Here is a 27,364-nt window from a genome sequence, read left to right as displayed (position 1 = left end):
CACTCCGGCCACTGTGACAGCAACCTCCTAATCCTTTTTGGGCTACTTTGGAGTTGCCGGGATGAGCGTGTCAGAGGCGGAGAAATGGCGGCAGATCGCGGAGCAAGCCCAGCAAGAACTGCAGCAGCTGTCGCTGCAGGCGCAGGGGGAATTGAAGGCAGCTAAAGAGGAGACTAAGAAGGTCCTCAAGCAGATGCACGACAACCCAACGGCGGGTCATTTTGGGAGGGACAAAACCACTCACCTAGTCATGAGACACTTCTGGTGGCCAGGGGTGCGGGAAGATGTTCGAGACTATGTACGGGGCTGTGACACCTGCCAGCGGGCAAAGGTGGTCAGAGCAGCACCACCGGGATTGCTGGAGCCCTTAGCCACGCCACACAGGCCGTGGGAAGTGGTGTCCATGGACTTCATCACAGATCTGCCTTCTTCCAGGGGCAAGACCGCAGTGTTGGTGGTGGTGGACCTCATGTCCAAAATGTGCCACTTTATACCGTGTGCCAGGGCGGTCTCGGCAGAAGAGACAGCCAAACTGTTTGTGGATCACGTATTCAGACTGCATGGATTACCCTTAAGGGTTATTTCGGATCGTGGCCGCCAATTTGTTTCCAGGTTCTGGCGGCGGCTCATGAACCTCCTGCAGGTGGAGGTCAGCTTGTCGACGGCTAGACACCCGCAGACCAATGGACAGGCGGAGAGGGTCAACGCCATTCTGCAGCAGTACCTGAGATGCTACGTCAGCCAGAGGCAAACGGACTGGGTGGATCGCCTGCCACTGGCAGAATTTGCCTACAACAATGCGGTGCACGTCTCCACAGGGGTGTCGCCCTTTAAGGCCAATTACGGGCGTGACCTCAGATCTTTCCCTGAGAGGGAGGGGGAGGAGGAGGAGGAGGGCCCACAGGCTGAGGATTGGGCAGAGGAACTGGAGACGGTGCACCAGCAGCTCAGAGAACACTTGGAGAGAGCCAAGGAAGCGTACAAGAGGGGGGCAGATCGCCACAGGCGACCGGGGGAGGTCATTAGGGTGGGGGACAAAGTTTGGTTGTCCTCGGAGGGCCTTCCCATCAGAGGGCGATGCAAAAAGCTGGCGCCCAGAAGGTTGGGCCCCTTCACGGTCACGCAACAGGTCAACCCGGTGGCATACAGGCTGGCACTGCCAGAGGACATGAGGGTGCACCCAGTGTTTCATAGATCGCTGCTGTCGCCGTACAGGGAAAGCAGCAGGCTCCGAGACAGCGAACAAACCCCTGAGGGAGGGGGGGAGAGGGAAGGCAGGGAGCAACTCAATGAGGCCACAGCCATCCTGGATTCAAGGTGGGGGGTGGGGGGCCTGGAGTACCTCATGGCATGGGAGGATGCTCCACCGTCCCAGAATGAATGGGTCCCAGCCACTCAGATACAGGAGGAATTCCTGGTAGAAGAATTTCACGCCCTTTTTCCCCATAGACCCAAGCCCTGGCACATGGAAAGGGAGGGGGAGGGGGAGGAAGCACGGGAGAGCAGTTCACCATGGCGCTGGGAAGCGGAGTTTGAGGAACCAGAGGATGAGGTATGGGTGTCACCGAGATCCACCCAGTCAGAGGAAGGAGCAGATTGGCAGAACATTTTTACCCCCACCAGCTCTGACGCCACAGACTTTTTGGGATTCCCGTCCTCCCAGGCGGAAGGGGGGGGCTTGCAGGACTGGGGGGAGGTGTTCACACCAACGGGCTCGGAAAGCACTGAGTTCTTAGGCTTCCAGTCGTCACCGACACCTGGGGGGGACCTGGGGAGGGGTGAAGGAGAGCTTGGGAGGGGGGTGGATGTGAGGGACAGGGGATATCGCGAAGTCCCTCCCCTCCTAAGTTCAAGCCAATCCCCGAGCACAGGGGGAAGCAGAGAGAGTTCCGATTCCAGTGGGGAAGCAGGAAGTCGTGTCCGAGGCTCAGGCAAGGTAGAGGAGCCAGGGTCCCAGGTGGGACAGGAAGGGGCGAATAAGGGCGGGAGACCCATCCCCCCAACTCCGGAATTACGCAGAAAGAGGAGGGGAAAGAGGATGGGTCTGCCAAAGCTTTTGTGTTGGAGAAAGACGCGCCAAAAGCCATTAGGAGGTTCTGAAACCGACTGACCACATCACTCCGTGTAAATAGCAATGACTTGAGCACTGTAAATACGCAGCACCAATAAAAGAATAAAATGCAGAGCTGCGTAGCGTCGTTACTCTGAAGTAGTCCACTCCGGCCACTGTGACACTTATGTAGGCATTTTCTGCCTCCAAGCTGCAGGGTAGGCAACGCAATCCACTTGGAACCCTCTTTGCATCCCCAGTGAAATACCATTTATGGTAAGAACTTTTCCTTTATCCTCCTTTCATTTAGATCAGTGGAACGTAGGAATACAGTTGCATCTTAAGATTCTAAATAATCTCCTTGGAAGTTGATGCTACTGATTTCTTTTAGAGCACAAAATTTTTATTCTTGCTAAGGTGTTACTAATTGTTTTCTTTAGAAAGGCTTCTTGCCAAAGCACAAGTTCTGTCCCCTTGGAAGTGCTATTTTAAGGGTTGGGATGTGGTTTCTTTTATCTTTAGGCAGAGCTACAATAAAATTTCAGAAGGCAGAATTTCAATTCAGTTAGTGCTGTATTTGAAGTATTTGCCTGTGAGCCGCCTACTCTTGGTAGTAAATTTTTATTAATTGGTGAATTAGAATTATATCTGCCCCTGCCCTCACAAACTTTGAAAGTTCATTTTCATTTGAAAGCATGGGAAGTGAAGCCTATATATTTGGTCAGAGAGATGTTAGCCATCTTCAAATATTTAAACACTTTTTTGCCACATAATACCAAAATTCAGATAAATGACTGAAATTATTTTGGTGCTCTTAAGCAGGCATCCCCAAACTGCGGCCCTCCAGATGTTTTGGCCTACAACTCCCATGATACCTAGGACCTAGGTAACAGGACCAGTGGTCGGGGCAGATGCCTGCTCCTAAGGTGAAGGTAAAGGGACCCCTGACAGTTAAGTCCAGTCGTGAACGACTCGTGGGTTGTGGTGCTCATCTCGCTTTACAGGCTGAGGGAGCTGGCGTTTGTCCGCTTCTGCACATAGTGTTTCCGGGTCATGTGGCCAGCATGACTAAGCCGCCTCTGGCAAAACCAGAGCAGCGCACAGAAACGCCGTTTACCTTCCTGCCGGAGTGGTACCTATTAATCTACTTGCATTGTGTGCTTTCAAACTGCTAGGTTGGCAGGAGCTGGGACCGAACAACAGGAGCTCATCCTGTCGTGGGGCCTTGAACTGCCAACCTTCCAATCAGCAAGTCCAAGTGGCACAGTGGTTTAAACCACAATGCCACCTGCGTCCCTTAGCTTGGAAGTAAATCCCACTGAGCTAAACAGGACTTCTCAGCAGATATGTATAGGATTGCACTTAAAAAATACAGTGGTACCTTGGGTTAAGAACATAATTCGTTCTGGAGGTCTGTTCTTAACCTGAGGTACCACTTTAGCTGATGGGGCCTTCCGCTCCCGCGCGATTTATGTTCTCATCCTGAAGCAAAGTTCTTAACCCGAGGTACTATTTCTGGGTTAGCGGAGTCTGTAACCTGAAGCGTCTGTAACCCGAGGTACCACTGTAATGTTAAGAAGAAACATGGGTACTTTGTATCAAAACAAAATCGGGGTTTGAAAGAGGGAAACTAATTCAATTTCTATTCATCTACCAAATGACTCTCACCCTTGCCTACCTATATAATATGCAAGCATATCAGAAAACATAGTGTAATCCATGGGACAGGGGAAGAAAGAAACTTAACACATTGGAAGTACTGTAACTTTATTTTAAAAGTAAATGTCTCAGTAACAGATACAGCTGGTTTAAATGCACAACCAATTGCTTGATAAGTTGAAAATACTATTTAATAGGATGTTTGCTCCGAAGATGCAAAACCAGACAACCAGCATGCCAGTTACAGGAGTTTCATATTACCCTGTTTGGAATCCCTTGACCACAGATCAAGGATCTCAGGTCCAGCGATAATTTGTGCACTCAAGGGCTTGTATGCAGTTCTGAGTCTCTTAGCAAACAGCCCCCAAGCTCAGTACCATGTCACAAACTAGCTACCCAGATATGTTGGGATTGATGGAGAAACAAGTTAAAAGCCCCACTGGACACATTTAGTGGAAGTGCTAGTCTTAGGTCACACCAGAAAGCCATGCAACTATCTACCTCTTTGTATTGTAGAAAACTGGTTTTTATTTCACAAGATGACGAACTGCAGCTATCAATTTCTACTTCTAGGTTTGATAAGGTAGGAGGCAATAGGTAACCTGTCCAGGAAATTTGTATTTCTAGCACTGGTGTTAATTTTTCTATTTTGATCTTCCTTGATCTCTTAGCTACATTCTGAATCTTTTACTATCACTTATGGAACACTAAATTTGTATCTTGAAGCAAATGGAGGAATTAAGGTTGACCTATACCCAGCAATGTTCCGTAACATCTTGAGATGTGTCGCAGCTTCATGATTTAAAATTTTAAAACATGCAATGGATATGTAGAAATGAAACCTTATTAGATTTTACTTAGCTTAACCCTCAAAATATTCCAGAAATGTGTAGATGCTTGTTCATATATTTTGTCTACCTAAGCTGATTTTGTTTTGTTTTTTAATGTCTGTGTAGTGCATTCATAAATTTCCTGTGGCCCAAAAACCTGTCCCTCCAGACTTAACTATCACTTAACTGCTGCCATGATTGCATGTATAATAATGGGATAGAGGATTCACACTGTACAACATTAGTTTCTTGATACATTGATATGATGTAGGACACATGAAAATAAACTTTATTGACTTTGCACAGACTCAGGCTTGTTGCCTAAATTCCCCTTGCTGCACATCATTCTATGCTAATGGGGATTGCAGCACCTTAAAAACATCAGATGGCTTAGGAAATGCTCCCTGCAAACAGGCAGTAGAGGAAGAAATGGTCATAGATCAAACTCCTCACTTTTGAAGGTGGGTGGGCTACTGTACTTAATTCTATGACATATACGCATAAGCTTCTCCCTGTTTTTGAGGCTAGAGTGTAAACAAGCTCTAATTGGGAAGCTTTATATTAAAAAGGCACTTTTATAGTAATTAAAACCACAGCAAACATTTAAAAAATTGTTTCCAACAAAGTGCTTAAATACTAACAGCCCCAAGGTCCTTCACATTTTTGCAATGCAGTTAATAACAGATTAAGTGGATTTAATAATAATAAAACATAGCCTATGGTTATGCATCCTGCTAGCATATATTTTAGCATTATCACAATTGGTACAGCCTTTACTCTTAAATCCAGATTCTTGATAATTTTGGATATGCTTTCTCCTACTTCAAGGGAAGACACATAACTGCTGACTCCAATCCTTTCAACTTTGGTTGAGTTTCTGTTGAAGATTTCTCATGCTAATCTTCCTTCAGAGAAACTGAGGTGTGAGTTTCCTGGGGAGTAAGTTAAAACTTTTGAGGCTATAAAATCCTCGGGTTTAGATGAGGGCTATACTCTGTTCCAGCCAATTCATATGGGGCAACAAGCAAATGAGCCATTAGTTCAATATGTACTACTGGAAGCCACCCATATCTTAGACATAAGATAAAATGTTATGAAAACTATTCCCAAAGTACCAAGTGTTAGTCATCACTTGCTGGAAGTCACTGGAAACTCAGGTTTTGTCTCCACTGAGATAAAAAAAGCAACCATAAGCAATTGAGGAATCTTCTGCTCAAATTTGTGTTCTTAGATTAGACCCCAATGCTTCTCCTTTTCCTTCGGCCAACATACACTGCTTCACCTAAGAGAGATGGAATAAGATGAAGAAACTTTCATGCTACTGTTAGGAACTGCAGAGCTGAAGAGCAGCATGCTTTGGCCTCTGCCATTTGCCAGGGAACAAGAACCACTGTACCTCCAACTGTCCCTCAGGATGGGGAGGCCACGGAAGGAGCTGCCTGAAAGACCACTTGGCTCCAACTGCCCTGGGACTGCAGAAGCAAGCAAGGATACTCTGACTACAGCCACATCAACAGAAGCTATCAGCTGCTATTGAAGCAAGGGAAGTTCAATCTGCCCTTCAAGGACCGATCTACATCCTCAGCCTCTTCCCTCAATTCCCCTTCCATTGTGTGTTGTGTATTTTTCATTTGTAAACTTAATTACAGGGTCTTGCTCTCGGCTCTCATTTACGTAATCCACTTTGGGAGACGCCAGTTGTCTGAGAAGCAGGATAAAATAAACTTTGCTTGTGTTATTGCCTGTGTATGGGTCTCTGAAAAAAGTGGGGGAAGGATGACTTTCACAATACAGGTGGCTACACTAGAACTAGGACAAAAGTGAAGTCTTCATGGTTGGACCCCATCATGGTACTGGTCAAATCCAAAATACACTCCTTTCTAATTTGAAAAACAAATACCTTTCTCGCCTTTTTCACCCCTTGGTCCTCTTGGGCCTTGGCGGCCGGGGGGGCCCATTGGTCCTATGTCACCTAGCAGAAGGAAGATAAATATTTTACTTGATTGAGATTGCTACTCATTTAAAATAGTTCAGCTACAGCACAGGCCCACTTCTTGAATAGTGCATCTTCCAGAGCTGACCCCATGTGTTATACCATCATGCTGCAATCTGGTAAGTATGCCATAGAGAACAATGAAGCATATTTCTCAGATCACACACAACATGGCCAAGTCTGTTGGTTGTTCAGTTGGGCTAGTCCCAGGAAGATAATTTCTCTACAGAACATAAGCTCATTCACTCAGGGGTGCCGAACATCCTTGGCACATGCTACTACTCAAAAAGTAAGGTGAAATGCACACATTTTCACATAGCATTTTTAGACAATCTAGCCATCCAGATAATCAACCATTGTGGCAACAGTTGGGCTTTGTCTGAATCCTCAGTAGACCAAGCCCATAATATCCACCTTATAATGCCTAACAAATGGAATAAGTGAAAGTTTTTTTAAAAATTTCCTGTATATGTAAACTGAATCAGAAGAGAGAGAGAGTGGTTTTAAATGGCGTTCCTACATTTTCTTTCTTTAGCGAACAACCTTAGTGACTATGTTGTGAAAGTGTTCAGAAAACAGCAATCTGGATACATTAATAGGAACCTTAATGATGTGAGCTGAATTCAATTATGTATTCAATTATCTCTTCTATCAAAGAATTATTTGTTTTCTGCAAGTTCAGATTAAAAATTCATGTGTGTGAGAGATATTTTCTATTTCAGTGTTTCCCAAACTGGGGCCTCCAGCTGTTTCTGGACTACAGTTCCCACCATCCCTGACCACTGGTCTTGCTAGCTAGGGATGATGGGAGTTGTAGTCCATAAAACAGCTGGAGACCCGAGTTTCCCGAGCTCTAAACTGAGAAATCCCCAACACTGCAAGCTTTTCTCATAGGGCAGACATCCCCAAACTGCGGCCCTCCAGATGTTTTGGCCTACAACTCCCATGATCCCTAGCTAACAGGACCAGTGGTCAGGGATGATGGCAATTGTAGTCCAAAACCTCTGGAGGGCCGAAGTTTGGGGATGCCTGTTCTATTTCATACAAATAAGGTAAACTTGTTTACAAATGCTAGTTCTGAGATAAATTCATATCTAAGGTGTCCCAAGGCTTTGCCTCCTTTGTAGGAAAAGGATTGAGTTTTAATACAGCAATTAAAGGGTTAAAAACACCCTGTATTATTTTTATTTTTGGGACTTCCAAATGTGGGCTTAACATTGCAAATGGACAGCTGTAAACAATTAAAACAAAAAACTTAACCAGATTTTCCATGGAAAGGCTAAACCAGGCATCCCCAAACTTCGGCCCTCCAGATGTTTAGAACTACAATTCCCATCTTCCCCGACCACTGGTCCTGTTAGCTAGGGATCATGGGAGTTGTAGGCCAAAACATACGGAGGGCCGCAGTTTGGGGATGCCTGGGCTAAACCCAGATTAAGATATGAGGAAGGATACAGACAGGTATTTTTATGCCAACACAGTTGGTGCAAGGGGCAGAAATACACTTAAAGCACATTCAATGCACATTTAAAGTGCATGATTTGCAAAGAATCCTGGAAGCTGCAGTTTGCCAAGCATCTTGAAATCATAGCTTTCTGAGGGCCAAATTATAGTTCCCAGAATTCTTTGGTGTAAGCCTTGCAATTTAAATCTGCTTTAAATGTATGGTATGTGTGCAGCCTGTGTCTTTTAAGATGTCATAAGACTAAGCTGTTTTTGCAGCAACTTATTAACAAGGCTACCACTTTGGAAAAAAATACATAAGAGCTGAGCAGGCACACCTCTGTTATGTAACAAGCATATCAGCATTTAAAAGTTGGAACTCCTGCCTGGGAACAGGCAGGTAGCCAGAATATACAAACTTGTTCACAGGCAGGATTAAACATAGGAAATTCAGCATTTGCCCACACCAGCTGGACAGGGCTGCTTTCCAAGTTCCCAAAATGGATTTTTGCTCTTATGATAGCCATCTTCAAATATCTCAAGGGCTGCCACATGGAAGATGGAGCAAGCTTGTTTTCTCCTGCTCCAGAGGCCAAGACTCAAACCAACGGATTCAAGTTACAAGAAAGGAGATTCTGACTAAGCATCAGGAATAACTTTTTGACAGTTAAGAGCTGTTTGACAGTGTGACAGGTCTCCACAAAAGGTGGTGGACTCCCCCTCCTAGGTTTTTAAGCAGATGTATGATCTAGCTGAGATTCCTGCTTTACAGGGAGTTGGGATCCTTTCCTAATTAGAATTCTATGATTCTATGCCACCAGTGTCAGACTGGCCAAACCTTAACAGGCATGAACAATAAAAAAATTCCTTTAGTAGCACCTTAAAGACCAACTAAGTTTTTATTTTGGTATGAGCTTTCGTGTGCATGCACACTTCGTCAGATACACTGTATATTCAGAGGGTCTGGTTACTTCTGTTTCAGTGTATCTGACGAAGTGTGCATGCACACGAAAGCTCATACCAAAATAAAAACTTAGTTGGTCTTTAAGGTGATACTGAAGGAATTTTTTTATTTTGCTTTGACTCAGACCAACACGGCTACCTACCTATAACGAGGCATGAACAATATATGTCATGATCATCACAACACTTCATTCAAGAATACACCTGAAACAAGTATGTAGCTTAAAGAAATTACGAGAGCAAGGGGGTGGTGGACAGAAACGATTAGATAAACATAGTTGGGATGGTTTAATCAGACAGAGCACAGCCTGCCTTAATGCAAATGTTTAGACCAGGTGATTGCTGAGACCCCTATCCTGTCTAGAGACCAAGAAACAAACCTTGATCTTTCAGTTTCATGGGCAACTACGGTAAATGTCACATTTCCCCCTTTACATTCAGGTGAATGTGATATGATAACAGAGGGGAACAATAGAGTACAGCCCATCACTATTTTATATACCTGTTTATAGTCACTGCAAGTCCCTAATACCATTGGGGAAGTGTGAGTTTCAAAGGATGGCTGTGTATTGTTTGGAAAAGTGTGAATTTAGTAGATTTGCTATGTTGGAGCCCAGGTGAAGCCACTGAGAATCAAAAGAGATATATTAGCCTGCTCAGGGGAACCCAAAGGCTTCTGGTAGCATGTACACACACACACACACACACACCTCTTTCTAAGGACTAAGCATGCTTGGTCACTACAGAACATTTGTGTCAGGAAAGAAAAACTGAAAATGGCAGATGGTGGTGAGATGGAGAATCTAGCTGGCTGGCTAGAACCTTGCACAGGAGCACTGCTATTGGGGGGTGAGGATGCACAGCAACATTTTGTGGCAGGCCCCACTTGCATCCTCTGAAACGGAAGTGCTCTATTGGGTTTCCCTTCAGTGTCTTCAAGAGGAGGAGACTACTTGTACAGGGGGAGGAGCCATCCATCCCCCTGCCTCCCTCCTGGATTCTCAGCAAGTGTGGCATCCAACTTCTTACCTTTGGGTCCTGGGAATCCTATCTCTCCTTTCTGTCCAGGTGCACCTGGGATAGTTCCATAAGCTGTAGAAAACAATCAAACAACATCATGTTTGTGGATATCTGCTCTTGTAAATATAAGAACTTCCATAATGAAAAGCTCTCTGCTTTTGGCCCATTTAGCAAAGTAATTTAACACTGCAAAGCCTGAAGGGCCCAGGTTACGAAATCCATATCTGAGGAACTGTCTCCTCTTCTAATGGGGCAGAAATGCAGGTTGTCACAAGGCTATCTTCTACTACACACTTCTATGGCCTTTTTATTGGGCGTTCATCATGATTTGTACTCATCAAGTTGTTGCAGCAGTTATACACAATCACACTTACAATACCATTTGTGCCTGCAAAAGTTTTGGCGTGTCATACTGCTTCGTTTCCAGGCAGTGCATGTCACATAGCTTCCTGCTGAAACCCTGTAACTTTTTGTACCACAAACATTCCAAGATTATTATTATTTTGTGGTGGCACTATATACGGCAAGAGTGCCCCTTGAGAAGGCACTAATGTGATAACATTGGTGGATCATTTCAAAACAACCAGTAAAGGGGAATGATGTGTAGACGGTCCAGAGTGATTCCAGCATTAACACACTACTATTGCATCAATGATGTGTTGTAGAATGCACCTGCCCCCCAAAAATCCACCAATCTGGAGTGGTCCCTAAACTACTCCCTACCCAGTAAAGCAGCAGCTGCAGTATTTCATTTCATTTAAAATCTCTAAATTAAAATGACAACTGGGATGTGACTTACTTCTGAAGAATTCCATGAGGTCCGCAGTGATATTGCCATAGGATGCAAACACTCTGCTGATGCCTGGAATGCCAGGAGGCCCTGGAGGCCCAGGTGGTCCTTGCACAGCATAAGTCATCATGTCCTGCAGGAGCCCTCGGCCTGGGAAATTTGAACATAAATTTGAAATAGAGTATACGAAGGTTGACATGACCAATTTCACCCCCTGGCTCTTCAAAATGCTTTGTGTCCAGCAGTGAAAATTCCATTCTATAAAGAAGGAGTAGGCAACCCCTCATTCTGATCAGTCCCAGTTAGCATAGTCAATGAACAAAGATGATAGGAGTTGCAGTTCAGAACATCAGGAGGGCCACCGGTTCTACATCCTTGTTGCAAAGTCAGAACTCAAGGAAGCGTCTCTTCCCACCCCCTGCCCTTTGAAGCTGTGGCATTTTCCTATACTACTTTTAAAGCATCCTTAATCCTCCAGAAAAAGATTCAGCCCATAGTTGAAGCACTGTTGAAGCCTTCACCAACCTAGTACCCTCCAGATGTTTTGGCCTACAACTCACATCAGCCCTAGTGCTGGTGAAGGATTCTAACCTGAGTTAGGAAACTGATTTAATGTTTTGATCCTTTGGGAAAACTTTTTGAACCAATCCTGCTGAGCACATATATTAAATGAAACTGTTTTGCTGTGATAATCCAAAATCTAGCAGTCAAGGAAAGAACCTGCTCCTGGGATTGCCCTCAGAGGTACATAAAGGACGTTTCAATTTAACATTTCTCATGTGTGCACTTTTAGGGTCATTTAAAAAAAAAAAGCTTTCCAATGAATGCCAAGTTTCCCCTTTCCCCTTAGAATAGCCCATGGAATCTACACTGCATATATTCAAATGAGTGGAACACAACTTACTTAATGCTCTAAGAATCACATGTCCCAAACTCTCTCTCTCTCACACACACACACACACACTCACACACACACTCTAAACAGTCCACAGCACTTTAGATAGCATGGGATAAAATATGGATATACTTACTTTGTATGTTTTCCGACACTCTGGCTGCCAACTCATTGTAATCCAGTGACCCAGCAAATGATCCACTATAGGATCCTCCTGTACCTGTTGATCTCATCTGTGATCCGCCTGCTCCAGTTGAACCACCATAAGATCCACCTGCTCCAGCTGAACTACCGTAAGATCCACCCGCTCCAGCACCATAAGATCCACCTGCTCCAAGCACTCCACCGTAAGAACCATCAGCTCCAAGAGATCCACCATAAGAGCCATCAGCTCCAAGAGATCCACCGTATGATCCATCAGCTCCAAGTGATCCACCAGCTCCAAGAGATCCACCATATGCTCCATTGCTTCCCATTGAGCTGCTGTATGATCCCCCTGTGGCAATTGATGCATCATAGGATGAGGCAGAACTTACGGACCTGCCATAGGACCCATCTGAATTTAGAGACCTTCTATAAGATTCAGCCATCAAGCTTCCATCTCCTCCTACACCAGGTGGTCCTGGAGGCCCCGGGGGTCCTCTGATGATGCCACGAACATCGTCACCTACAAAGCACAGCAGTGGGTGTTAATGGAGCTGCACCAGTTATAATGGAATCTGGTGACAGATTGTTTTACAGGGGTGCTGACGCCAGCAAAGAGTGCTCTGGGACAGCATCCCAGAGGGTCACATGATACATCAGATCTTCTTCAAGGGAGCTCTGATGCTGAATCCTCCTACCATCTCCACAGCTTCCACAAACCCAGCCCTATCAATTTTGGAACTCTTGGCATCCCCAAACCAAAATGTGTTGGGAGACAGTTTGGGGGCATGCAGAGGGAGCACTGGGATGTGAAGGATCCAGTGCCTTCCCAATTCCACCCATTATTCCTAACAGGAGTGCTTATCCACTGTCAATTCCACTCACAGGCAAGAACCTGGTAGTATGTTAATGATATTGATGTAAGCCTCTAAGTTTACTGAAGCAGGATGCGAATTTTAGTAAAATGAGGGCCATCAGCAGCATGATCCCCCAAAGAGAACCTATTTCTGGAAAGCAAGAAGATGCTACTTGAGCTTGAGTTGATGGTTAGAAGTTATGCCCTATCAGCTAAGGTGCTGTTTTATAGACCTGGTTTCAGTAAAGGAAGCACAAATTAAAGAACAAGTCTCTTCCATAAATGAGACATGTCAAAGATGACCAAACAGAAATAAGTCTTACAATCCACCTTAAGACAAAATCATATTCAATACTTTTGATTTCTTGAGGGACTTTTCAGTCCAGGATAGCAGCTGTAGTAAGCATTTCTCAGCTGCTACAAAAGAGCTATGAGATCAATCCTAGGCATAGTGCCAGGATGAGGCCCAGACTTGAAATTTCAAGAAGTGCAACATCTGGTTATAGCAATCAAAATTGTGGAAGTGGTTTTGTGTGTGTGACTTACTAGTAATGTACTTGATCAAGTCACTTCTGAACTGGTCAGTCCAAAGATCATCACCATAGGAAACAAGGCCACTTCCTGACAAGCCAGGTGGTCCTGGAGGGCCTGGTGGACCTGGTGGTCCAGGGGGTCCAGAAAGTGTGAAGTATCCCAAACCTTGGAAGAAGAAGAAACTGGGTTAATAATGTGCTTTTTAAGAAATTGCAAGCAGACCCTTTGCTTGAATTCTTTCCCCTATGTCGTCCGCCGTCCGCCCCCATTCTAACAGCACAATCATACGCACTTAGCCACCATTACCTTTAAAAACAATTTCATTGGCATGTCAAGATGGCATGCTATTTTATACCTTTGTAATTTTTGATTCAGTATTTTTTCTTTTGACAGCAGGGTGGGGGGGTGGGGGGATGACACCCTTTTACCCTGTTAGCAAGGAAGGTACAAAGTATTACATGGCTTTCATTATAGGGAGCTACCAGCAGAATTTTAGATCAGCTGATTGACCAATCATACCATTTTGTCACTAGCATCCTTTGCTGGCGATGACTAACACACCCAGATCTTATGATATTGGGATTCACTGAATTGCTGCATGTGGAATGTGGCTCAATTTCTTTACTCTGTCCTAGAAAGCCCAGCAACTCCCCACCCTCCACAAGAAATCCCAGGCTCCTACAAGGTACCCTAGCGCAGAGTATGGCAAATCATATTTACTTTGTAAGTAGGAGGAGATGTCCTCGGCAGTGATAGAGGAAAGCGCACTGCCTGGTGGGCCTGGTGGCCCAGGTGGCCCTACAAAGCGATCAAATTCTGAGTCTGAAAGAAGGAAGAATGTGAATAAGTACCTGAGACATGATTTACACACACACTTTTTTTCTGCTATGCAAGCAAATCCCCTCTGTCCCTACCCACATTGCCAGGACAGAATAGCTAAACAAAAGGCAGAAGGACTTTTCTGTCCTACTCTGTTAGCTTGTATAACGGAGTGAGGATTAAGAATGGCAGAATCAGCTATGTCTTGAGGAATAATTAGGACTATGCACCTCACACTTGTAGTCTCTTTGCAAAAGAAATTATAAATCACATACTACTTTTGACAGTGATCTTACAGCTCATTTCTAGAATGTGTCCGTAGGAACATAAGAAGCCGCCTTATACAGAGTCAGACCATTGCCCCATATAGCTCAGTATTGTTATGTATTAAATTTGCATACCACCCTCCTTCATCAGAAGATCACAGGACACTTCACAACATAAAAAATACAAAATGAGAACACAAAATACGTAATAAAACACACACACCTTTAACCCACAAACACCTTTTAAAGACAATAGAATGTTCAATCAGCCAAAGACCTGGTTATAGAGAAACATTTTTGCCTGGTGCCTAAAGATATGTAGTGAAGGCACCAGATGGGCCTCCTTGGGGAGAGTTTTCCACAAATTTATTATCTACAAAGATGGACAGCAGCTCTCCCAGGTTCTAGGCAAGGGATATTCCCAGTTCTATCTGGAGATGCTGGGGATTGAACCTTTGGCATGTATAGCATGTGCTCCGATACTGAGCTACTTCCTCCATTACTCAATCTCAGCTTACTCTCTAGCAATCTACCTCCTGGGAATGAGGTGGAGCCAAACCTTTGCTTCACTGAACTAAATGGAGACCTAGACGTCTCCACTGCATTTCAACTCTTTTTAAAACCCAGAGATGAGCACAGAGAGGCAAATCCAAGTTGGGTGTCAATGAACCATTGGCCATTGTAGGGAAGCCTAAAATCCAATAGTTGTGAGTCCATAAGATGTCCCAAGATGGCTTGACAGGATTGCAAGGCTTACTATAGTTCCAATCACTACTGCAATTCATGACTGTGGTTCTGGCAAGATGCTCACAACCACAACATACATTTAAATCACATAACTTGCCTCAAGGAATCCTGGGAACTGCAATTTACCAATCACAGAGTACCCTTAACCCACTATGGTGTGGCTCTTAGTCTGTGTGTTGAAGCAGTAAATGTGCTAAATACTGGATTATTGAGAGCATCTCTGTAAGATAACCCTTTATTTTCAAAGCACTCCTATAGTATGTAGTGTTTTGTAGAGAAATGTAAGGAAAAAATATTACAGTGCTTCACATCCTAAATTCCTGAAAATGTTCTCTGGACCAACTCTTCAGTTTACTCTGAGAATTCTGTGAACTAACAGCCACCAAAAAATGGATTATTCAATGTAGATGGAAATCAACACTAGTATATTCTTACTGACCACTACAGCATATCATCCAAACATAGTGGGACATGCCCTGATAGCTCTTGTAGCAGAAAAAGGGGTCCACATGAAGTTATTGGGTGGCGACAAACGAGTCAAGAATAAGCATCATATAACCAGAGGTCCCACCTGTGTGTGGCATCCTAAGGGATTTCTATACCAATGAGTGTGTAGCCATACACACACAACATGTGGTTGTAAAATTTATGAAGGGGCCTGCAGCCAACAGGTAGTACCAAATTTGCACCTCACAGTGCTGTTGAGGAAATCACTTAACACAACATAATAGCTATGCATATGACATTACTTGTTATATAGCTGACAACCCGTCTTGTCAATTCATCATAGTCCAGGGACACAGATAAGCTGTCTCCTCCCAGTCCAGGGGGCCCAGGGGGTCCTGGGGGACCTTGGGGTCCAATGAAATACTGGCGGACATCCACTCCTAAGAAAATAAAAGAAAATTAGTCCTGCTTTTCTGGTTTGTCCAGAGATGGGACAAAATTGATGAGCCGTGAAAGCAGGATGCTTACCAGACATGTAGCTCACCACACGGCGGGCCAATTCGGTGTAGTCCAAGGATTCCTCACCAATGGCGGTAATCATTCCTGGTGGTCCCGGAGGACCAGGTGGTCCAACCAGATAGGATGCACTGTCACCTAGTGAAGCAGAAGGGCAGAGTACAATCATTAGTGGAGTGGATGGGTGGGGTGATTACATGGTTTTGTGGTTCTCCTGCAGCTCCACAAGCATAATCCTACGAAATCACACACACTCTTGATTATTATACATTGCCCCTTGGCTGCTCCTACCATAGAATAATTTGTTATCTGCTCTCATACAAAGGTTTAAGTAGGGTAATTTGGGACCCAGAGTCCAAGGTTCTAATGTATTGGTCTGTCTTATTTGTTTAGTGCTAAGGTTCTCTTACTCCCTAGGGAGGAGCCATATACCTGGGCCAAAGGTAGGAAGCCTATGACTCTCCAGATGTTTGACAACTTCCATGAGCCCCTGCCTGTTAATTACAATGGTTTAATTGACATTGAAATGGAAGATGCCTGTATGTATACTGCTGAAAAGGTTTAACTGGAAAATTTCATTGGGGTATATTGAAACTAAGTTTTGCATGGCAGGAGGCATTCCAGCCCCCTTCTACCTGCAATCTGAAATGTCCACAGATATTAGATGATCAGAAGGCAAACAAACTCCAGACTTTCCCCAAACCCCCAAAGGTGTCTGAACTGAGTGCTGTCAGATAGTGACATGATAGTATGACTCTAACAGAAGGTGTGTGACTTACTTTGCAGGTACTCAGCGATCATCAGCTGAATGTCTCGGGCCGAACTGATTCCACTGATTCCTAGGCCTGGAGGTCCAGGAGGACCTGGGGGACCTGGAAGACCCTGAGATGCTCTTGATCCAGCTGCAGGAGTACAAAAGTTGATTTGTTTTTATTGCTATGGAAGCGAGGCACAACCTAAGTGCATTGTACTGACACTTCACATGAAACAGTACATTACAAGGCAAGTGTGTGTGTTTCACAAGCCTGAATTTGCCCCATAACAGGAGAATGACAGGCCTCCATGGCCCCAGACCAGGACTCCTCAGAGACAGAGTCCTTCAGCATCTCTGTGGGATGAGTGGGATTTTCAGCCCTGCTCTGTGAGCTGAATTGCCTTATTTTATTTGCCCAGGAAGGAGACACAATACATTGCAGAAAGCTTTAACACTAGGGATGGCTATGACGATTTATACTATATAGAAAAGTGTGCATTACTTATGCTGTCATCTTACCTCCTCCAGGGATGCCTGGAGCTCCTGGTACACCTGCATCACCTAACAGGAAAATAAAGAAAGAAAAACATGTGCTCATTGACTCCATTCAGCAAGCCTGGGGACTGCATGGGGTCACCTTTCTAATTGCACTCCTGGGGATAAAAGTCCAAGTCACATAAGTGGAAAGCTTTTTCAGAGCGAGGGCCACATTCCCATCAGGACAATTTTCTGGGGGCCATGTGCCAGTGGTGGGTGGAGTCAGAGGCAAAAGTGGGCAAAGCAGTGACCGCAAATACTACCTTTGTTCAGTAGGTTAGTTTTTACACCCTTCCACCCATCCATCTGTCCTCAATACAGGAAACCAATAGGCATTGTCTGAGTTCAAGGACACATTCCAACCACTCAAAGAGGGGATGAAGTAGGGCTGGTAAAGGGCATGGCATGGGGAGTGGAGGGTGGCCTGGAAAGAGTCCTGGGGGCCACACAGAAAAGTCTACTTGGCCTCTAATCCACTCATGGCTTAGGAGAACTGTAACAATCTATTTTGCCCTGTGGGAAGAGGTAAGTAAAGCAGCAAAAGAGCTTTCTCAAGAGGGTCACCCACAATGATTTACATTACATCATAGATGGGCACTTTTACAGCTAGGAGCAAGGCTCATCACAGCATGCCAGAAGCCAAAGATTTTGCCTCTCACACAAAGTTAAAGACGCCAAAGGGTGCTCAGTGCTCTTCACAAACCTTTCTCTCCTTTGGGCCCAGGTGGTCCTGGTAATCCAGGTGGTCCTTGGATGGCAGCTCCAGCACCTGCAAAAAGGAATCAGGGAGATGGTGGTGAGAAATCTGGAGAGGGGGTGGTGGAGAGAACAGGGGCTTCACGTGTGACATTGTATTGTTTAGAGCCTCCAGATGTTTCAGCCTACCTACCATTCCTGATCATTGTAGCCCTGCTGGCTGGGGCTGGCTGAATTGTAATCCAAATTGTATGGAAAGCACCAGGTTAGTGAAGGCTGATTGTCATGGACTGGCTGGATGCAGAGAAGTGGCGGGGGGGGGGAGGCAGCAGCTGGGAAACTCCCAGGGGAAGAAGGCTCAGAGCCAAGGGCCTGGTGGTGGGATGACAATGAGTGGTCAGAGGGAGAAGAAGGAACAGACTAGGGGAAGGTGGGGTCAGAAGCTGAAGGGGAAACAGGGTTTAGTGATCAGGAAGAGGCTGTGGAAGAGGGCAGGAAAGACTCAGAGGCAGGAGAGGAAGGAATTGATAAGAAAGAGAGTGCATTTAGACTCACCTGACACAGAGGCTCCTGGTAGACCTGGTTCACCTGTGAGAAAGATCAGAAACCACACAACCAGGTTATTACAGTGCATCAATAGATCCTGTTTCCCATAAGGAAAAATTTAAAAAGAGAATTATTCAATTATTGCGGGCTGAGTGAGCCGGCAATTAAGAAAGGCCCATTAGATATCCGGTACTTAGTGATGGAGAACACTCAGGGTCTCTTGTCCTCTGATCAGGAGAATGGACTAAGACCGGCACCACAGCTGGTGGATAGGCCATATTTTTTAAATATATGTTCAGGTCTGCACCCACTTAGCTCCAGCAACTTTGCAGCATTAGCTGCTTCCAGACCATTCATTGGGTCAGGTTGTAGCAAAGGGAAAGTTGAGCCTTAGACTTTGGATCTGTTCTCTTTTGCTTTCATGCTACCAGTCTACCTCCATTCATAACCCTCTGAGCAAACTTGGGCTCCTATGCGACTGCACCAGTCTGTAGAGTAAGGCTTCAACCCCCATCACCTCTAACCAGTGGCTATAGTGATTAGGGCTGAGTTGGAGTTCAACATCATTCTAGAGCAAGAGTGGGAACTTTTGTTATCCCAAGGGCCAGATTCTTACCTTGCCAGCCCTCTGAGGGACAGGTGAGTGGGACCTAAAACCAACTGGGTGAGGCCAAAGGACAGTGCTTTATCCTGAAGTAGCATATACCAAGGCTATCACATACCAAAGTCACATTTTAGTTCCCAAGTCACAAGTAATCACACACAAAGACAAAAATGCAAAAGTACAAAATAAAGATCCAAGTCCAGATTCTAGGGGATACCAGGTTGGGAAAGATTAGTCTAAAGCAAAGAAGGCACACAAATCTGTTCTTCCTCTGGAAGTGATTTATTTGCTCCACCACAAGCTAACTCTTCCTTGTAAAATCGGGAGGGTTTTTCCCTATTATTCATGGTTTTGTTCTATGCTGTTCTCTCTTGAAGAGAGAAAGGGACATTGCCCTGTTCTACCATTCTAAAGTTCCAGGGTCTGGGACTTGTCAATTATAACTGAAGGAAGAGAGGGGGAAGTCTGGAAAGCCACTTCTGCGCCTGCGACGGAGGTGGGGTTGTGGGCTGCCCGACTGTACCATCGCGTAGGGGCTGCAAGCTCAGCCCCTACGCAATGGTAGGTTCCCGCCTGCGTCACCCCCCGACCAGCCAATGAGGTCGGGCGGGGCGGGGCCACCAACTTTAAAGCGCTCTGCAGGCGGGAAAAGCTCCCTCTTTCGTCCCTCTTCGCCGGAGCGAACAATTCACGCCTCGGATCATAGTTTTCGCTGGCCTCCGTTCCCCCGCTAGCGTTCCTTGCCTTTGTTGGGATCACCGCTGCTGCCACTCGCTCCCGCTTCGCTCTTTGCCACTAATAACGCAGTATCGTAATTACGGGAATGACAGATTGGTTACGTGTTAGAGAGCTTAACTAGGCGAATAAGAGATTAGGATCACGGCCCCTTAATAATTTAGAAGTGCTTGAATAATTAAATAATTAATTTTCGAATTAGGAAATTAGGGTGGTATTACATGTGAGCGGATTGGCGGCGAGCCTGGGGGGGCTCGAGTGGCGGTTAGGCATTGGAAATTTGCATAACAATTAGATGGAGGAGGGGCAGGTTATGTCATCAGCTGCCCAAATTTGGAGAAGTAATTCCGTTAAAGGATTCCGGGGGCGAGGCTTGGTCCTGAGCCTGGAGTTGCCTGGGCCGTAAGGCACGCCCCTTCGGTGGCCACAGGAGGAGCTCTAGTAGATCTACGTTGCGGGGCTCCTTTCTGGTGGTTAACTTCCCACAGACTTCAACACACGGGTTGGAGTCGGATATAGTCTGTTAGGTTCCAACGCCTAAGCCAATTCCGCTCAACATGCATAATTAATAAAGTTGTGGCCTTAACCACCCAATTAAATCTTAATCACTGTGTCATGAGTCTTTATTACATGGGAAGGAGGGCTATTGCCACACAAATCACACAGGCAGATCAGCTTGTGCTTTCACTGAACAAATTCTTCAGAAATGCTTTGGGGATTAAATCTGTGCATTAAAACTGTGTTTCACCAAAACAATAGAGCAGCTTTTGAAAATCCATAAAATTGAAGTTTTTAAATTGAACAAAAGCCTTTTTTACCTGGGATACCACGAGGTCCTGGTGGGCCTTGAACAGAAGCGCCTGGGGGGGGGGGGAAGAGGGGAAAGTATTATACTGGACTCCCATTTCTTTTCATAATGCTTGGAGTTCTATCCTGCCTCTCTGTTCCCTCCATACCTAACGACTTCCAAAAATAGAGACAGCTTTAGGGCCTATTCACACAGTCACTGGATATGTGGCAGCCATGGATAAGGGACTCAGAGTGTACCACCTACTAGCCCATGGCTGGCTAGGTATGTGCATGAAGTGATAGACTTTGACAGAGATATAAGGCTGTCCACAGGCTAGGATGTAGCACATTGTGTAGGCATTTCCTGCTGCTACCTCAAAATTGTTGCCTGATGAGCTCAGTTTTTTTTCTGTCTGACCTAATATTAAAAGACTATCAAACTTTCCAGGTTTTAAAATCTTTATATTCATTAAGGCACACTTTTGTTCCTAGTCAGAAGTTGTCTTGCAAAGTCCATCTTGTACAGCAGTTTAACTACACAAAACGTGACCTCTTTAAGTACCGTAGCTGCTAATTTCTTACAAAGGTTTTATTCCAACAGAATACGAGGTATTACGTTGTTGTTGTTTAATGGCAGCAGCTCAGTTCTTGCCGAGTTATTGTTTTTCTTGCCACCTGCTAATAAACATGATTTCAGGGCACTCTGTAGAGTGTGTATGTTCTCTCTCTCTTTGTGTCTGTGAAATGCTTCACTTCACTTTGTATCACGCTGATCAGAAAACTGCTGGTTTTCTGCCAAGACTATCAAGGGGACAGATTAGAAGCCATTGGGAATATTTATACAGTGGTACCTCGGTTTAAGTACACAATTGGTTCTGGAAGTCTGTACTTAACCTGAAGCGTACTTAACCTGAAGTGAACTTTCCCATTGAAAGTAATGGAAAGTGGATTAATCCGTTCCAGACGGGTCCACGGAGTACTCAACCTGAAGCGTACTTAACCCGAAGTATGAATGTAATTGGTTCTGGAAGTCCGTACTTAAGCGTGCTTAACCTGAAGCGAACTGTTTAGGGAAGCTTTTAATGTTTAATAAATTATTGTATTTTAATATTTCTGCTGGAAGCTACCCAGAGTGGCTGCGGAAACCCAGCCAGATGGGCGGGGTGTAAATATTATTATTATTATTATTATTATTATTATTATTATTATTATTATTATTACTGGTATTTTCCATTGAAAGTAATGGAAAGTGGATTAATCCGTTCCAGACGGGTCCGCGGAGTACTTAAACTGAAAGTACTCAAACCAAAGTGTACTTAAACCCAGGTATGACTATATAAGAAAGTACACAGAAATATACACTGCAAAGTGGTTGTGTGTGAAATTCCCTTTTTAGTATAGGAAGACCTACAACATGCTTATTCTTTTTCTACTTAGCTTCCTCACCACCATTTTTTTCACTTATATGCTAGTACAGAATAGACTATACCTGGAGGTCCTGGTGGTCCAGGGGGTCCTGGTGGTCCTTGCAGCTCTGGTGCCACTAGACAAAAACAGGAAACAGAAGTATTATATAACTGCTGCTGCAGCAACAACATGTTTTAGAAACAGGAAGAGGCTGCTTTTAATAATAATAATAAATGATCTCACGGGTTAAAATATTAAAGGAAACCAGACAGCAGTTGTATTTGAAAGGATGGCTAAATCATCTCATGTGTCTATAAATCAAAATGAAAGAGGCTCCTTTGACTAGAATGTACACTTTGGGTTCTGTCTTACTAAGACACATTCAGAGGAGATCCACTGAAATCAATAGACTTAACTTATTTTGAGCTGCCTTGGCCTTTCTTCCCAAAATGAAAGGTGGTATATACATTTAGAAGGAGAAGGAGAAGGAGAAGGAGAAGGAGAAGGAGAAGGAGGAGAAGGAGGAGAAGTAACCCAAGTCCCTTGATTTCAAAGTGTCTACTCTGAGCATGACTTAGATTCAACCAACTGTCTTGAAAGTTGTTCACTTCCATACTGAAATCCACACCAACATTCCCAAGTGACATAACCAACACTAAAAAGTAATCAATGCCCAAAGAAACATTCTATCCTGCTTGGAGTGTGGGGCATGGGGCAAAGATTAAGCGTAAAATAACCATGTCGTTTTTCTTTTTTAAAAAGGAATAAAGTTGAGGATGAGGAAAGCTGAGAGGAAAGTGAAAATTATGGCAGGGTAAATCGCAAGCAGAACAAAAAAAAACCCCAATACAATAAATGAAAACTAGATGGGCTAAGTATCTGACTTGGTCTATAGTAAAATGATATTTCAATTAACTCAAGATCCCACTGACTCTAAAACAAACCAGTGACTCCAGATGACCACTCACCCTCTTATTTTATACTAAGAAGTAGGTTTTGGCTTAGTTTGACTTGGTTTTGAATAGGAGAATAAGATAAAAGTTTATTGTTTCAAAGTAAAGATAATGGTCTGGTACATGAGTCACATTAAATTACAGTTAAAATAAACTTGGGGCTCATCCAAGTTTATCTCATATAAGCTGTGCCTAGAAAGCACAGGCCTGCTTCTTTCCAAAATAAAACCCACTCTTTGGCAATAGATTGGAACAAATGGCAATCCAAGGGAAACCTCAACTGCCATTTGCTCTGACTGAGTGCTAAAGAGCAGTTTTCCCTGGGAGAAAGCAGTAAGACAAGAGGAAGTGCCCTTGGTTATACTGCTGAAATTGTGGGTACTTCACTCCTCTCCATTCCTACTGCTGCCACCCTGCCAGAAAAGAAGCCATGGTCTGGCTTGTCACGTCATACAAACCTGGACTTATGGCTTGTTTGGGAGGGCAGAAACAAACCACAAGAACATTTGAAGGCATAAGCCGTCTCTTCGAAAGTGCCAGTATTTTAAGAGTTGACTTCACAAAAGCGTAGAAGAGACAATTTTCTCTACCTTGAGCAGCTGAAGCACCAACTCCCGAACGGACGGTCTCCACAATGGTGGCTTCACCTGGCTCACCTTTCTCACCACGAGGACCTGCATCAGAACATAAGAAATGATAGACTATTTAATTAAGCACAAATTAGCACACTGGTTGAAACTCAAGTTGTCAGGTTCTGGTTCCCACCTAATATGCATGTAGGCATTATGTTTTTTAGCTTAAACCTAATCTAGATAGGACCTGAACTGGTCCTCAGTTTATGTGTCTTGCATGGCAATGATGCTACTGCAGAGTGGGATAAGGCCAGAAAAACCTGGGGATTCCTTAATGTGGACAAATGTGGAAAGACTGCATTGAAGTTTCAATTGGTGTGGGAAACCCGTGGCCCTCCAGATGCAGTTGGACCACAATTCCCATCCTCCCGGGTCATGCTCTTTGGGGCTGATGGAAGTTGGAGAACCAACAATATCTGGAGGGCTGAAGGTTCCCCAATGCTTACTTAAATGAACAGGTCTGCCAAAAGCATTATGGCTGCTTGATGTGCTATAGGTCTCCTGCATGGAAAATGATTCCTTGTAGGAAACAGCATGACACTTGCCCACATATATTGGTCATGTACCAGTATATGCACCAACATATACCCATAGTGTTATCATCACCTTGGCTTTCGTGCCTTGCATGTAGGAGATCTGTGATTTGTATTACATGACAAAGTCCTTAGGCCGTATTCAGATAATCAATTTTCCTCAACACAAAAACTAAACCAATGTTTTTTGAGGTAGTACCAAAAAAGAAAAAGAAAAAAAGTAAGAGATTGCACAAGACTTGTTTTTGGATTGTACTACTTGAGCTAATGCTACCAATCTTCCAGACTACTATACGCAGTGGAAAGGATCCTCTCTACATGGCTTGTAGGTCATTGATAAGCTGTGTCTGGAAATGTATTATTTGCCATCTACACTGTATTTATTTTCATTCATCCTTCCCTTTCTCTGAAACTTACAGTAAATATTAAAACAATAAAGCCTAGCAAACAGAAAAAGATGGAGGGGCAAAAAAGGTGACAAAAAAACCTCAACCATCTCTTTTTCCAGAGTCAATAAAACAATCATCAGCTCAGCAGGCCAAGTGCCTGTCAGAAAATAAAGATCTTCACAAAATAGTGAAAAAACATCAGCGAGTGGGTGAAGCAGACCTCTCTGGGCAGGGTGTTTCAAAGCTTAGACACGGCCCTAGAGAAGGCTCTCCGCCACATCTCCACCAAGCGCACCACAGATGTCAGCAAGACAGAAATAAGCAGGAAAGTTTATGGAAGCTGGTTGTCGAACAAAAGCAATTACAACCCTGCCCAAAGGGTTTACAGTGTGAAAGAAGGAAACACAGCTTGATAGACAAGTAGTAAGGATGGGAGGAAGTAGCAACATGTGTAGGGAAAAAAAAACAAGGTTAGGCTGGTGCAGAAAGACTATGGAGAAAAGCAGAGTTTCAGGGAGGAGGTGTTTTACAGAGTTTCAGGGAGGTGACCTCCCTGAAACTTTCAGAAGAGGCTGAAAGAAGATGAGCTAAAGTGGAGCACAGAGAAAAACACATCATAAGAAGCGATGACAGAGACTGGAAAACAAAGGAAGGAATCCAATTATGGAGTTGCACTGAATGTATTACCTTGAGATCCAGGAAGTCCAGCTGGGCCAATAGGACCTATGGGGGAAAGAGGGGGAAAGTTAGATCACCTTAGTGGACAAAGCAAGCTTAGTGGATGAAACTCCTCTCGAGAAAAGGAGCAGAAACTAGCAAATAATATAACTGCCTGAAAGGCTGAGTTAAATTTTTGACAGATTTTGATAGCCATTGGCATGGTACACAACTGTCACATGGCTGATAGCTTTGAAACTAATGATTTCTCCCTTGTCCTATTCTCTTTGTACTTCCCACCAAAACACCCTTTACTTCTGGAATGCACCCTGTGAGCATTCTCTGTTTCAATGAGTAGAGAAAACAGAAGGTACTGTACTTAAATGTAAAGGTTCTGGTAGGCAATTTCAGCTGCACCAGGTATGCTAGTTTGAGAAGTGAGGCGTGTACTCTTCTCTAGAAAGGGATGGATTCCAGTTGGTGAATAAGTTTGGTGGGGATCACTTCACACACATGTGGATGCTATCATGTGTGAAAACTGTTGTATTCCAATTCCATGTTTGTTTGTTTTAAAGGTCCATATTGAGAGCAATTACTGCAATGAAAGCAGAAAGATCTGTAAATTTCAGTTCTTTCTGTTTTTCACTTTTCTATTCAAAATTTGGTTCCAAACATTTCTGCAGCAATTTGAGAATTTTCTTTTTTAAAATCCTCATAATTCTTCATCAGTTTAGTGCAAATTTCTCCTGATAAACAAATTTGCAGTTTTGACTAACATACACATTTTTGCAAACAATTTATCCTCATATAACGTGTCTTAGGTGTTAGGTATTTTCATGAATATATTGGTTGTTATGCAAACCTTTTTCAAATATATGCATTTTGTGAACGTTAGTTGGTTGAAGAACTGCATCACAAAATTGAAAATTTGGAAGGATGGCTATGTTTCGGTACTCATATTGTTTGGGAAAGCGTATATTTGATAAATTCAGCTTTAAATGTGAACTGAACAGATTTCTCCCTCATCCCTACACATGGAGAAATATTAGGAATAAAGCAGATAAAAAGGGCAAGGAATTAAAAGGGGTTCTCACCTGGGACACCTGGTGGGCCTTGAGGACCAACAGCCCCTGGTGGACCTGGAGGTCCTGGGACAGAAATAGTTGATGCACCATCTGAAACAGCAAAAAGTTCCACAAATCACTTTGTGAGGAAAGATTATGGCACCATGCAGTACAACAATTATCAGGCATGGGACTTTTCCTGCTACAGCAGTGATACATACCTGAAGTAGTAACCCGGCCTGGTGCTCCAGGTTCACCTGAGGAAACAGGAAAAGGAAGGGAAAGATGTTACCATACCTTCAATTATAACAAGTTTATGACCCATTATATATCTGTGCCATTAAATACTTTGTCAAAATGACGATTATTATACCGGTAGTAAGACTGGGAATTGCTGGTATAAGGGCACAAAAGTGGCTCTAATGGCAATTGCCCCAAATGATTGTCAGAATTAGGTGTATGCATCTGTTATCAGAAAAGATAGAGTTGCTGTATGTCCAGAATTTCCTGGACAAAGCCAGGCTTTGCCCTTTGGAAATAGCATCCTGGCGGAGTTTCCGAAAATCGTTTAAAATGTCTGGGAAAACTTGGGTGCATTGTTGATGTTTGGCTCAACAACATTTGTGTTTTTGTGTCCAGATTTTCACTTTTTGAAATATGGCAACCCTAGAAAAGGCCCTGTGAGCAATCAGTAGTACTCCATACTTCTCATCATCCCTATCCAATGCCAGAGGTTGTGAGACTTTTGTAGCTGACAGCAGAGAGTAGGGGCAATTCTTTGCTTCTACTCCTCACCTTTTCCTGATTCATACATTCAAGCTGCATAGAGCTGTAATAGTATGATGAGAAAGGGCATGAGTCCCTCTGTTTGGGCAGATAATAGAGACTTCCACATTAACACCAGAATGCCTAAGGTCCTGAACGGAATGATTTTCCACCTGCTTTTGTTTTGAGGAACAGGGAATCACACAAACAGGAGCTTCTGCAATGATTAAGACAGGAAGTCACAGAGGATGAGCCCAGGGTGCAGGCTAAGTGTGCAGCAGAGGGGGGCAGGGCTTGTGCTGCTCTTACAATGGCTATTGCAATGTTACGC

At 44.1% G+C, this 27,364-nt stretch overlaps 1 protein-coding gene across 5 annotated transcripts in view; it reads right to left on the bottom strand.

Moving 5' to 3' along the window:
• Positions 1–3,800: 3,800 nt before the first annotated feature.
• The window catches only part of COL17A1 (collagen type XVII alpha 1 chain), a 63,540-nt gene continuing 39,976 nt past the window's right edge, over positions 3,801–27,364 (bottom strand). For 3 of the 5 annotated variants that reach the window (XM_035133915.3, XM_088669614.1, XM_088669611.1), the window contains 19 exons: positions 26,490–26,525; positions 26,299–26,379; positions 25,235–25,270; positions 23,584–23,667; positions 22,123–22,176; positions 20,663–20,704; positions 18,515–18,547; positions 17,967–18,032; positions 17,246–17,287; positions 16,752–16,874; positions 15,985–16,110; positions 15,759–15,896; positions 13,898–13,999; positions 13,190–13,342; positions 11,780–12,310; positions 10,758–10,898; positions 9,968–10,030; positions 6,440–6,511; positions 3,801–5,821 (listed from right to left, as the gene is read on the bottom strand). In XM_035133915.3, coding sequence (XP_034989806.3) covers positions 5,772–5,821; positions 6,440–6,511; positions 9,968–10,030; positions 10,758–10,898; positions 11,780–12,310; positions 13,190–13,342; positions 13,898–13,999; positions 15,759–15,896; positions 15,985–16,110; positions 16,752–16,874; positions 17,246–17,287; positions 17,967–18,032; positions 18,515–18,547; positions 20,663–20,704; positions 22,123–22,176; positions 23,584–23,667; positions 25,235–25,270; positions 26,299–26,379; positions 26,490–26,525 — 1,973 coding nt within the window. In that variant the 3' untranslated portion in view covers positions 3,801–5,771. The remainder of the gene's footprint in view (positions 5,822–6,439; positions 6,512–9,967; positions 10,031–10,757; positions 10,899–11,779; positions 12,311–13,189; positions 13,343–13,897; positions 14,000–15,758; positions 15,897–15,984; positions 16,111–16,751; positions 16,875–17,245; positions 17,288–17,966; positions 18,033–18,514; positions 18,548–20,662; positions 20,705–22,122; positions 22,177–23,583; positions 23,668–25,234; positions 25,271–26,298; positions 26,380–26,489; positions 26,526–27,364) is intronic. The other 2 variants (XM_088669613.1, XM_088669612.1) reach the window with 2 other exon arrangements.

This window comes from Zootoca vivipara, chromosome 5 (assembly GCF_965207765.1).
Source record: "Zootoca vivipara chromosome 5, rZooViv2.hap1.1, whole genome shotgun sequence".
NCBI lineage: Eukaryota > Metazoa > Chordata > Lepidosauria > Squamata > Lacertidae > Zootoca > Zootoca vivipara.
Note: the sequence above shows the minus strand (reverse complement) of the source record. Positions and strands in the feature narration are given on the sequence as shown.